Source organism: Mauremys mutica, chromosome 4 (genome assembly GCF_020497125.1).
Source record: "Mauremys mutica isolate MM-2020 ecotype Southern chromosome 4, ASM2049712v1, whole genome shotgun sequence".
Lineage (NCBI taxonomy): Eukaryota > Metazoa > Chordata > Testudines > Geoemydidae > Mauremys > Mauremys mutica.
The window spans coordinates 48815740-48828966 of NC_059075.1; the positions used below are offsets into that span (position 1 = coordinate 48815740).

The following is a 13227-nucleotide window of genomic DNA, read 5'->3' on the forward strand; positions in this document are numbered from 1 at the left end:
CGCCCTTCCCTGGCTGTTAAGTTGTTACCAGGGCCTCTGCCCTTCTCAAAGGGAGGGCCCCTTAAGTTGTTTAACAAAAGCCATTGCCCTTCTCAAAGGAATGGCCACTTATGCTAAGTGGGACCACTGCCCTGTTCAAAGGGTTAGTCCTGTTATCACCTTGTTAAAACCTGGGCTGGGTGTAGGGTAGGCTCTATCCAGAGCTGCAAGACTATTGTGTTTTTAAGATCCTGGGCATGAGTCATACCTCTGGGCTCAGGACTAGTCCTAACATGCCTCTGTGGCTACCTGCAGTTTTTCCCTGCTTGCTCTCCTCCCTGTGAGAAGGGGAACCAATCAGAGTTACTGGCGGGAAGCTGCCAGGGTTTGCCTTTAAAAACAGACATTTTGAACAGACTTCAGAAAGGTTCTTGCATTGCTGCCTGGTCTGATCAGCCAGGGGTTCTGGGGGTCCTTTCTCCGCTCTCGTTTTATTTTTGAGCGTACCCCTGTTTTTGAACCCCCCCCCCACGAAGAACGAATTGCTGCCTGAGAGATCTCCTGATTATCAAGACTGTACCAAGCCTTCTGATGTTCTTGCTGCTTCTGCCTCTGTTGCTGCCTTGGGGGATGGTAAGAATCCCTCTGTGAAACTTTCTATACTTTTATTTTATTATTTTAGCTGCTGGCTCTGTCTCCCCAGCACACAGACTCAAGCTAAACCTTGGTCTGTGTCCTAAAGCCTCTCTTACCACCACCACCCCCCTTATCCTGGCTGCTGGCTCTGTCTCCCCAGCACACAGACTCAAGCTAAACCTTGGTCTGTGTCCTAAAACCTCTCTCTTAAACTCTGTGGCACTCTGCCACTAAAAATAAGTTTGTGCTGCTGCTAAGTTCTGCTCCTGTGGGCTTTGCCTTGGACTGTTTTCAGCTGTATCCACTGCTGCAGTCACCCCCCCCCCTTCTTTGGAGCTGTGTCCTGCACACACACCACTCAGCCCTCTGGAACTATCCTTAGCATAAGGTGCACCCATTAAGTTAAGTTTAGCATTATACTTTTGTAAGTTAGGCTTAGAGAATTGTTGCATTGTGTTTTAATTTGTGTAGTCTTGGTTAAGTTAGCTCATAAATAAGATTTTGCTGTGTTCTTTATAATTGTAATTGTCTGTCTTCCCACTGCAAACACCCCCCCCCAGCTTCTCTGTGTCTTTCTACCTTGTTACACTCTCTCTGCTGCTTAAGCTTGCAACCTGTTTGCTCTGTCTCACTAAGTTTAAATCTCTAGCATAAAACCCCATTGGTTACTTTCTTCCTTTCTGGTACCCCTCACATTCTACATTTACACCACTGTGACACATTTTTACCTGGAATTGTTTGTTATTTAACACATTTTATCCATAACTGTTAGTTGGTTATATGCTGCTGTGACACACCTTTTAACATAGAAATCGCTAGCTACCTGTTACATTTATACCTCAGTGTTAACTGATTACCCACTGTATTGCATCCTACTGTGTTGTACCCCACTATTGAAACTCCCTTACTGTTCACCAAAAAGGAACCCCTCCCCAATTGTCTACCTTAACAACCCCATACCCCTCACTATTGAATTTTCCCTGTTTTTGTATTTTCTTAATAAAGTTTATTTTGCACCCCACCCGTGTGGTAATTGCTCCCCAAGATCCCATATACCTGCTGGCAGGGACAGGCATAAGCTTTCATGGGTAAAAAACTCACTTCTTTAGATACAAAGTTTGTATTATAATAAATTAAATTATAAATGCTGCATTTAAAATGCCATTACTGGTAGAGTATCTTATTTTAATTTTACAAAAAAACTGCTATAGGAAAGAAACAAAATTATGAAAATTAATGACCTGATCCTGCAAACAAACACTTAAGCAAGCATGTTACATTACTCAGATGAATGGACTTCAATGGGACTATTCATGTGCTTAAAGTTAAAGCATGTGCAGCATCAGTGACATGAGAACGTCAAGAAAATGTGTACATAGTTGTTTACTGCCTGATGCTGCTGTAGTACAACATGTTAAAATTGAGTTACAAAATCACATCTTTCCACAACAAATATATCACACTGAGCAAGACTGCACAAACACAATGAAAATCCAAAGGCTTTACATGTCGTAAAAATATATTTTTGGACCATAATGTAGGCAGCCATTGTGTTCCCCAGCACTGCTGCTTCTCCATTTTATCCTTTTCTAGATGTTATTTTTAAAAAGTTTGTCGTCAGATCATTTAGAATTGCTAAGAACTGAGGTCAGTCACAACACTCTGACAAAGAGGCCAATTACTTCCTTTGAAATTGTATGTGAATTTTAGTGTTTCTAAAAGTGTGGGGCTAACAAAAGCAGCAGGTTCAGCTTCTAAATTTAACTCTGCCAGTGTACGTTAATCCCAGAACACAGAACCTTGTGCTGATTTGTACTATAAAGTTTCTCATGAGTTCCTGGCATATTTATTTTTCAAGAGCATTAACCATTTGATTTGAATCAAACAAACATATACAAAAACTACAGACATTGCAAACAGGGTAGGAGAAAACTGGATCAAATTTTGTCCACACAGATCCCGTCCGACCAAGCACTTAAGCAGTACTTCCAGCACACAGTAATCCAATTGAAGTTAATGGAGCTGCTCTTATGCACTTGGTTAAATGCTTAGCTGGAATGTGCCCTTCTTTTGCAAAGGAAAAAATAGTACATAAATACATTACATAAGCTATAGCGTGATGTTCAGTATTGTTACATTTTTTTCTTTTCCAACATGCTTTCACAACAACATTATGATGTTTATTACCATGCTGGTTGCAAATCATAGTTCCAATTAGGTTTTTTACAATACATTAAGTTGTCCAGTTAACTAAACACTGAACTGAATAGCTCTGAATGAAATTAGAGTTCATAATGGTTCGGTTGCTTCAGATTATGTAGCCTTACCAATTTTCACAAGTTTTCCATGAATATGCACGACACAAAGTAAAACATGACTCGGGTGGGGCAGCTGCCCCACAGAGGGAGAAGAAGGGGTTAAAAGCAGCACAAGTGAGGCTGCACAGCCCACTGACCAGGAAAGGGCTTATTGAGCCCACCATTCGGGGGTTTCTTGACCAGCTTTATTTAAGAATTATTTCCAAAGAAAATACATACCAAGTTACGTATATATTATACAGACAGCACAGTTGTCAGAAGCATCATCAGGAGATTGGAAGATAACATTCCAGATTATCATGAATTTTTTGTCTTGAATAGGGTTGGATTAGGGAGGAAGGACAGCTCTGGGGAGCCATGTTGTAGCCTCTTAATTTCTGGAGAGAATTGTTTATTAAACACTGGTGTGTGTACGTGTAGGGAGGTTATAGGAGGGTAGGTCATGGAGGTTATGTGGCAGGATAATTTAGGAGACTGCTAGGTCAGGCTGCTGCTATCCTCTAGTCTACCGGGGTTTCTTTGGGGATGGTAGCATGCTCAGCCCAGCACAGATACAGAGCAAGTACACAGTCTACTCTTGACTGGAACTATGAAGCTCAGAAGCACTTGCATGGCTACTAGCCTACTGTGCCCTGTGTATTTTTGAGGAGGGGAGGTGCAGGCCCACTACCTCCTCTGGAAGATGCCTGGAGATAACAGGGTGACAAATAGACCTGGCCACCTCCTGGAAGAGGTAGTAAGGGAGCAGCCAGTTTGCAACTTCTGAAGACTGTGGAGCACAGGAGTTAGGGAAGATGCCCGGTCAAGGTGAAGCAGGATCCAATTTTCACTTTCAAATACTGTAAGCAAAAACTGATATTTATCACGTTATGGATCCAGCTGGACACAAAAGCTTGAAGACAAATTCTGATCTGGTGTTCCAAATCAGAATGCCCCCAGATGGTCTATAATGCATTTGGGTATTCCACAGTAAATAGCTTACAACACTGCATTATCAATAATGTCAGATGTAAGGTACGATTTCAAAACCTAGTCAACATTAGCCTAATTTTGACTTCAGTGGGAACAATCATAGAAATCCTATTGACTCCAACAGAAGCAGAATTAGGCCAATGCTTTAAAAAATTCTTCCTCCTAGTGCTTTGTACTCTGAAGGACATTTGAATCTCTCGCTGTGTAGCCACGAAAGTGGATGGTGTGCCGGTTTCTCAGGCTTGCCACGATGCATGGAGTGATTATTCCATAATTGTTAGGAATAGTCACAAACTTTCTACCATGATTACATTTTCAAGGCCATTTTCATAGTAAAATTGGCTTGAGGATTTTTTTTTAAATAAAATCTGAATCTAGCCCTTATATTTACATAACCCCAGAAGTCATGGGGCTGGAAAGGGGTGATGATGCCATGGCCGAGTACTTCACATACCCCATAGCCCCATTTCATCTGTGACTCTAGGCCAGGGGTGGCCAATCTGTGGCTCCGGAGCCACATGTGTTTCTTCAGAAGTTAATATGCAGCTCCTTAGAGGTTTTTAAGGTCAGGCTTGACAAAGCCCTGGCTGGGATGATTTAGTTGGGTTTGGTCCTGCTTTGAGCAGGGGGTTGGACTAGATGACCTCCTGAGGTCCCTTCCAACCCTGAGATTCTATGATTCTATGATTCTTGTATAGGCACTGACTCCAGGGCTGGAGCTACAGGTGCCAACTTGCCAATGTGCTGAGGGGAGGGGGGGCCTCAATGCTCAACCCCTGGCTCTGCCATAAGCCCTGCCCCCACTCCACCTCTTCCTGCACCCTCCCCTGAGCCTACTGTGCCCTCGCTCTCCCCCTCCCCGAGCAGCCTGCATGCCACAAAACAGCTGATCCGGAGGGAGAGAGGCGCTGATCAGCAGGACTGCTGGTCGGTAGGAGGTGCTGGGAGGTGGAGCTGATGTGGGGATGCTGATGAATTACTGTTGCTCTTTGGCAATGTTCATTGGTAAATTCTGGCTCCTTTCTCAGGCTCAGGTTGGCCATCCCTGGCCTAGGTCTATGAAACCCTTCAAAAGGAACCTGGTTCTTAAATCAGAGAAAAACCATAATATATGGTAATACAACTAGCATTACTAACATTGCCCAGTATATGCAACCTTAAACTACACAGCACTTCAGCGACTGACTACATATTAAATGAACCTGCTCAGTACTGGAGATTACTGCTCCACCTCTGGATTTTTTTGTAGTAGTAGTTTCACATATCTCCTTTAAAATAAATCTACTTGCCACCACTCAACAACATAAAGATCCACATTTTCAAACATCCTCCCATTTGTAAACCCCATTGTATCTGCACACACTCATCATGGGAGTTGTGTCCAACTGTTTACTTTCTATGGGGAAACTGAGGCACAGAGGCTGGAATTTTCAGAAGGGCTCAACTCCCACTTCAGTGGCCAAATTTCTTAAAGAGCTCAGCATATTGAATGCTGTGCTCTTTTGAAAATGCTGAGTTTTTTTGTTGTTTTTTTTTTTTACCAAAAAAGCCTTTCATATCTACCTCTCTGCTCCAGACATGTCTCCTTCTGTGCAAACTAAGGCCTTGACCTGTATCTCTGACATCTCATGGGTACCCAGTCATCACCTCAAGCTATCATGGCTAAAATATAGCTCTTGATCTCCCCCACTTCTCAAGCCAACCCTGCAACCTCCTTTCTTGATCACTGTGGACAACACCAAGATCCTGCTTGTCACTCCAGACAGTAATCTGGGCATCATTATTGACTTGGACTTCCCTCTCTCACCTCACATCCAAGCTATGTCTAGATCTTGCCAACAACTCCAAGATGAGGCCTTTGATATACATCCACACATCTAAAAACCTCTTGTCCAGGCTTTCATCGTTTCATGTCTCGATTACTGCAATATCCTTTTCCCTGGCCTTGACAAGTGCAGTCTTGCATTAGAGCAATTCTTGAATCTCTCCACTGGCCCCTTTCTCTGTATTACATCAAACATAAGACACTTCTCTTTGCTTTCAAGGTTGTCCATGGCCTATCCCCAGCCTGCCAGTTGTCTTTCATGCATTATCGACATATTGACTCCTAGTTGCAATCAGCCTACAATGCCAGGCTCCATTGACCATTGTTAACTTACCAAAAATGCACATTCATGCTTTATCCCACGCTGCACCTCACATTGAGATAAGCTTCCTGTAAACATCTGCAAAGGTATCTACTTGTTGTCCTTCAACCCCCTCCTCCAAACTCTTTTTCCATGATTCCTACAAAAAACTTGACCACTGGTGTGCTGAGACCACTGCCTCTCCTTCTGACTACTATTGTTTCCTTGTACTCCCCCATCTGTATCCATTCATTCTCTCCTGTTTTATAGTTTGAATGTAAACTCTTTGTTGCTGGAATTTTTTTGTTCTGTGTTTGTACAGTGCCTAGCACAATGGGGTCCTGGTCTATGTCTCTGGATCCTAGATGCTACAATAATACAAATAATAATAAAAACTTTTCTCCCAACTGTTTGTTGTTAGATGGTAGATATCAGACTAACAAAAAACAAAATTCAAAAAAAAAAATCAAGTCTGAATAAAAGTGACTTGTTGCTTCCTTGGCATCTGTGATATCAGAATCTTACAGTTGAGCATAGTTTTCAAGGAAAACAAGCTATACAAGACCTGAATTTCTAATATTAAAAAAAACAAACACAAAACAAAAAACACCACACTTTTCCTGGCCTCCTTAATACATCAAAGTAGTAAAAAAAGGAATGCAACCTTCCTTCCCCTTTTGTAAGACACTTTTAAGGTCATCTATATAATGTATACATAGCTTTGTATTTGGGAATCATTACAGCAGGCGTTCTCAAACTTTTTTTTTTAATAGTGTAGACCTCATATTAATAAAGAGATTGTCTGATGGAACATGTTGCCTCCACATTGATGACTGTATGGACCACCCCCTTGCTGATCATGTACGATCCCTATGACAAATATAGCAACTACTGAGATGGAAAGTAATAGTAGGAAGATATCTAATGAATTTTTGCCATCCTTTCGCATTTAGAAAGGCGAAGAACTAGCAATGTGTCACCACCTCACTCTGAGGGTACACCACTGGTCCATGGACCACAATTTGGGAACATTTACTTTAAGGAATAATACACCTTTGGGGGGTAGAGAGAGAGAAAGATTTTCTATACAAAAGCATCCCACTTTTAAGCCACCAGTTTCAACAGTACCCTTTTCCTCATTCAATTCAAAACAACTCTGGCAGAGACAGCTAGGCTTCTCCTAGACGATTCACAAGGGGCACTGCAGTGGGTTGTGAGGCACTCTACCTCTTCAGGGGTTAAGCACGTTTCCTTTGCAGTGATGCCTACGTTTGCTTGCCTGAGATGCCAGAGGCAAAAAATGAAAACCAGTTCCCTCTGTGGTGTTAGTAATCTTTTAATTTTTTCAAGGTTTCCTAAAGTCCTAGTCTTATACTAAACGTGTACTGAATACCATAATGCAGAGTGCTAAAGAATCCTCAGTTTGCATAATGTATTATCACAGGCCTCAGAACGCAGAACTCTGAAGACAGCTCAGTCTGAAGAGATAACGTTCGTTTGCTATTTTTGGAGGTTGTTTTGGGTCTTCAAAGACATGCTTAAACTGCTGTGGCAGCCCAAGCCATGCACACAAGCACTTCCATCCATAAAGAATGCTTTCTTATACTTTACCCTGTATTTCTTTAAAAATATGTTAAAAATTAACTTGAAATTTAAAACAATGTGACACACTGTAAATGATTTATTTAAAGAAGACCTGTTATAGAATTGTTTTTGTATGTGCATGTATGTTAATACAATTTTGTTCTCAAAAATAAACTTGTTGTTTTACTGGTTGTGCTGCTTATAAATCTGATCATTACATATTCCTTACCAAGGCCCAGAACCTGCAAAGTTTTACATATGTCTAACATGATGCACATGAGTAGTCCCATTTCCAATCAAACATGGATGTAAATTTCTGCAAGACTGGGGGCCAGGACTTGAGAACCACCATAGAAGTGGTCACTGGGGGGCTACATGAGATAGAATGCATGCTGGTACACAATCTTGAGAGTTTTAGGGCCTGATTCAGGGCCCACTGAAGTCACTAGGAATCTTTTCATTAACTCCAGTGGGCTTTGGGACAGGTCCTCAGTGCTAGCTTAGTACCCATTCAGTTTGGACATGTTGAATACATCTGATAGGTTTATTGCGTTAAAGAATCTACAAATATACTGAGTGCTACACTTTTCCCCTAGAAAAGGATGTTGTTTGGTTTATTTTTTGGGAGAGGAGTCGTCACGTGCAATTGGACGATTTTTGACACTCTTTCCTCAGCACATGCCAGTAGCTGACTGTAGGGAGTTTCTTGTACTTATAAAGCTGAAATGTGGCTGGTATGAAATAAAAAATTTATCTTACCTTTAGCTGCACGAGATGTACATCCACATGTTTACTGTCTGAGTCCTGTTGGACGGAATAGGTCAGATCCCTGACTCTTTCGGATGTCATCCGGAGCCATGTTTCAATTTCAGGCAGATGGAGAACAATCTTCCAGTCTGCCCCTGTGTGGAGAGGGGGAGGCTTTTCATACTGTTGGTCAGAATCAAGCTCCTTCATTGCATCTTCTTCACCATCTTGCTCTACAGTGGGAGTCATGTTTATGATCATGGGGGATGCATCAGTAGCCATGGGATCCAGTTCTTGTGACCTCATGGGGCTAAATGCAACATCCATGGCTAAAATAGGAAAATCTAAACCATAATTCTTTCCAAAACAGCTGCAAAGACAAAAAGAAAGAAAGAAGATTACAGTTACAAGACAAAATCTTAGACTAAAGTATTCATAAGATAAGAAATAAGCTTGATCACTAGAGATAAAATATACCATGGCATTCTGAGTGGCTTCTTCACTATACAAATCCTCTCTCATTAACAACTTCAGGAATAAACTGAATTATTAGTTACTAATTTACCTATGAGGTTTAACCTCCTTAAATGGGAAGAATAGCAATTGTCACATTTCCTTATTTCTAGAAAATCAGCACTCTAAAAATCAATTTATGATTTTCATACTGGATGGAACTTTCTGATGTATTCTACTTTAATATAAATACAATACTTAAGATATTGTGAATAATCCCTTGCAATTCTTGTTTGTTGTCAAAGTATTGTATATTTGGATTTAAATTAAAGGTTCCACTGTCATAGCTCAGTTCTTCCACCTAATTAATCCAGGGAGAAAGTGAATGGTGCGGTTTTGGTATCACAGTCTTCTCCATGGATACAAACTCTGATGTTATCAAAACTGGTTTAATGTAGCATCAAGTAGAAGGCAAAGGTAGAGTGTGACAGATGAGGTTATTCATAAATCAGTTACCCAGAGCATCAGGAAGATGCACTGAAAAATGGCAAAATATATTGGTACTTATCTCATGTTGGGTATTCACCCACGAAAGCTCATGCTGCAAAACGTCTGTTAGTCTATAAGGTGCCACAGGATTCTGTGCTGCTTCCACATATGGGAGTCCCTCTTTAAACCGTTAAGCACAGGAAACATTGAATCCTGTTATAGCAAATTTCCTTCTGGCTTGACTATGGAACAGTTTCACTGGGGTTACACTATGTATCATTTTGTATATTTAAATCAAAATACAGTTTCACTGAAATTTTCCTTTAAAGCATTTTTGCTTTGACCTTACTCTACTTTCAAACAGAAGTGGATGGTGCAGTAAAGCATTATCCAAGAAAACACGAGCCAGGATGTCAGCACGAGGCCCTGCATAAAGCAAAATACCTTAGCATTCTGAAAATCTTCATTAGTTGTGAAATTCCTGAACTTCTTCAAAATTAGATCTGAATTTTATGAGATAGAACCACCTCTACCATGGCACTCTATTAAAGCTAATACAAGGCACTGTCCCCTCCGCAAAACATTTATGGTATTCTGCAGCACAACAAAGCCACATTCAATACATTTGCATAAAACAGTTTAACGAGATTGGTTGCATTTGGAGATGTCTCAACCATTTTGTCTATCCATCGGATGCTACAGGGCTTAAAACTACTTTTTTATAACTTTTTTTCTTGCTTTATAGAAATTATAGAAGTAGTCATTAGCTGCAGTATAGTGGGGCTCAATGCCATAGTGCTTACTTGGGCAATATTCCAGTTTCTCCAGCTTGAATTTTTCCTGAGTGAGGATTGCAGTTCAGTGCATAGGTCTTCAGTTTAGAAAGGGTAAGCAGCTTTACCATGCTTCAAACACTGACGTCGTGTTTGAGTATTTAATGTGGAGCTCCCGGCATCAAGACACTCCCATGACATGCAGCCAGAGTACCAAAGTACCATCCATGACAATCAGGGGCAGCTCTAGGTATTTTGCCGCCCCAAGCATGGCAGGCAGGCTGCCTTCGGCGGCTTGCCTGCGGGAGGTCCCCGGTCCCACGGCTTCGGCGGCACGCCTGTGGGAGGTCTGCCGAAGCCACGGGACCAGCAGATCCTCCACAGGCATGCCGCCGAAGGCAACCTGCCTACCACCCTTGTGGCGACCGGCAAAGTGCCCCCCGTGGCTTGCCGCCCCAGGCACGCGCTTGGCATGCTGGTGGCTGGAGCCGCCCCGATGACAATCGTCCAGTCCATTTCCTCTACAACCCTAATGCTGTGGTACAGTTTTGGTAGGCAGTCAGGCCAGAAAACATAACATCTACGCTATTTTGCTTCGATCTCCCACTCTACAACTATTTTACTAAGCCAGAGTCTGTGTAATCATCAGCCATGCATACATCTGAATTTGCAGCTGCCACTAGCTTTGTAAATGTTTAACTAGGTTAATTTTAAAACAGATGATAAAATCAGGGAGAGAGAACCAAAGAAGATTCTCAGACCTCTGAGTTACAGTACAATTTTTAATATAAATTCCCTTTTACCCATTCAGAAATTAAATCATACGTATTTTAGCAGCACTGCAGCAAGATTGTATGAAAATAGTTACAAACATATCCTCAAAATGCTGATCACTTTTCAAATCCATCTGTTCTTTACACAATTTTCAGCTTAAACACTCAAAGTGCATTTTGTTAGATAAATCTTTCCATTTGTAAAGTTCCAACTCTAATGTATACTGTATCAGAATAGACTGTTTTTAATAGACAACACAACTTTATTATTTTAAGCACTCTCTCAATGTTATTTCCTCCTGACCAGTGAAATTTTGATGGTGCACACTGTCTGTATCCATATTTCTCTAAGTTTACCATTACCAAATAAGCATGCCTTCTAGACAAATTAGTACTCCTCCTTCATTAAATGATGCAGGTGCCCAGGAAATGCGCACAGGCCTAATGGCTATTCCACATACAACTAGTTCTCCATGCAGACTCTGGAAGGGTTTTTTTATTATTATTTTTATTGTGGTTCATTTCCAGTAACAGCACTAGAGCAACAATCAAAAAATTAAAGCATGATTCCACTGAAGCAAACAAAAGCTAAACCATGCTGCATGCAGAGTGCACCTCCAGCTGCAGGGGGAGAGTTTGTAATCAGCAGCCTTTAGGAACGCACTGACCTGCTTCTTGTCCCCATACACTTGACCCTGCAGTCTGGCTTCTCCAGCATTATAGCAAACAGCACCATCATTCTAGTGGTGTTGAAGTCCATCAAATCCTTTTCTTTCCATGAAGAAGACAGTGTTAAATTGTAAAATATGTACTTGTAAAAGATTTCTTACAAACATAACACATACCATGGATTCTCACTAACAAGGCCTAGGGATGCTCTCTCTTTCTAAAAGCTCACAATGCTTGAAAGGAGACTGTTGCAGACAGAAATTACTGAAGCTGAACACTAGTACATGTGATTCATTATATTGTTTCTTGGCAGATCAAAATGCATCACAATCTATCTATAGAGTCATAAAAGAAAGCTGAAAGGATCTCTTGCTCTCTCTCTCTCTCAGAGAATTGGCATCAAAATAATGTACTCACTGCACTGTTACCCTTAATATCAATCTAGGACCAGTAAACTCCACTGTAAGTATGACCTTGATTCACATGTGTATGTTTGATTTGAAAGGAAACTGTTGAAGTTCTTGCTGAAGAACAGTGTTGTTACATAGCTCTATTGGCATCATACTAAATAATAACCCCCAACGCGTCTCCAGTCACAGTAAAAAAAACTTTGCAAATCAAGCTGTTTTAAGCAATTTGAGAACCAGAACACTTGCCAAAATCAGAATTACCATCAAAAGTAGTTCCTTTTTTTGGTATGCTAAGCACTTACAGTCAAAGTCAGGAAGCTTTTGTGTTCCTAACTAAGCAACTTCATAACTGGATAGTTCAATCATTCATGATATCCTGTTAATGCACTACTGTGCGAAGCCAATCAAAGCTACATAAAAGCATTCTTGTTTCTCAGCTGGGATGTTGCCTTTTCCAAGTCAGAGTTTTATTTGGTGATAGTTTTAGTTCCAATATCCTGCTAATGTTGTAGTCGATATATATTATATCTGATCCAAAATATTTCACATGCTGGAAAAAGGCCCATCTAGAAAAAAAAAATAAAAAATAAAAAAAGAAGAGTGCACCATATAAAGCTGTGGTATCCACTGTATAAAACCATTTGTGTGGGGCAAGATTTAAATGATTATGTTAACAATATGATTATGTTAAACAATATATTTGGGGCTAAATTTGTCGTTTTCCCTTTTTTCATTCTGACTCCCTTGATAGGGCACAGAATCCGATTAACAGGAACTCCTGAACTGAAGTAAGCAGTGTGTCTTGGTTAACTTTAAATGACAATCTTTCCTAATGTTTATTTTCATAGATATCTAAGCATTAAATGGCTGAACTGTTCTTTTCCAAATTCAACTTTTTATTTTAAAACATGGGACTTAAAACATTTTCTTTTTAGCCACAGGAAAAAACAGTAAGAATTAATCTAAAATTGCATGAAAGAAGTTGAGAGAAAACTTGTTATAAATTCAACTTTATCTTTTGAACTCCATACTTTTGAAATATAGGATGGCCAGTTTACCAATTAGAGTAATTTACAGCTGTGGGAGTTTAGACCAAAATTTTCAAACCTTGATGCCTGAGGGTGGGAACCTAGATATGCAATATGATTTTCAGAGTTGCTGTCACTGGGTGCTAACCAGATTTTCAAATGTTGGCCTTAGACTTCATTTTGCTGCTTACTGACTTTACTGTGGCAGGCACAAATGGAGACTGAAGGGAAAATAATGATAAGTACAATATGGAAATGAAATGCATTCTC

General features: G+C 40.6%; 1 protein-coding gene across 1 annotated transcript in view; it reads right to left on the reverse strand.

Moving 5' to 3' along the window:
* AKAP6 (A-kinase anchoring protein 6) overlaps positions 1-8847 on the reverse strand; it is a 304961-nt gene extending 296114 nt beyond the window's left edge. Inside the window, exons 1-2 of the mRNA XM_045013477.1 lie at positions 8840-8847; positions 8375-8732 (exon numbers count right to left, since the gene is read on the reverse strand). Coding sequence (XP_044869412.1) covers positions 8375-8732; positions 8840-8847 — 366 coding nt within the window. The remainder of the gene's footprint in view (positions 1-8374; positions 8733-8839) is intronic.
* Positions 8848-13227: the final 4380 nt, after the last annotated feature.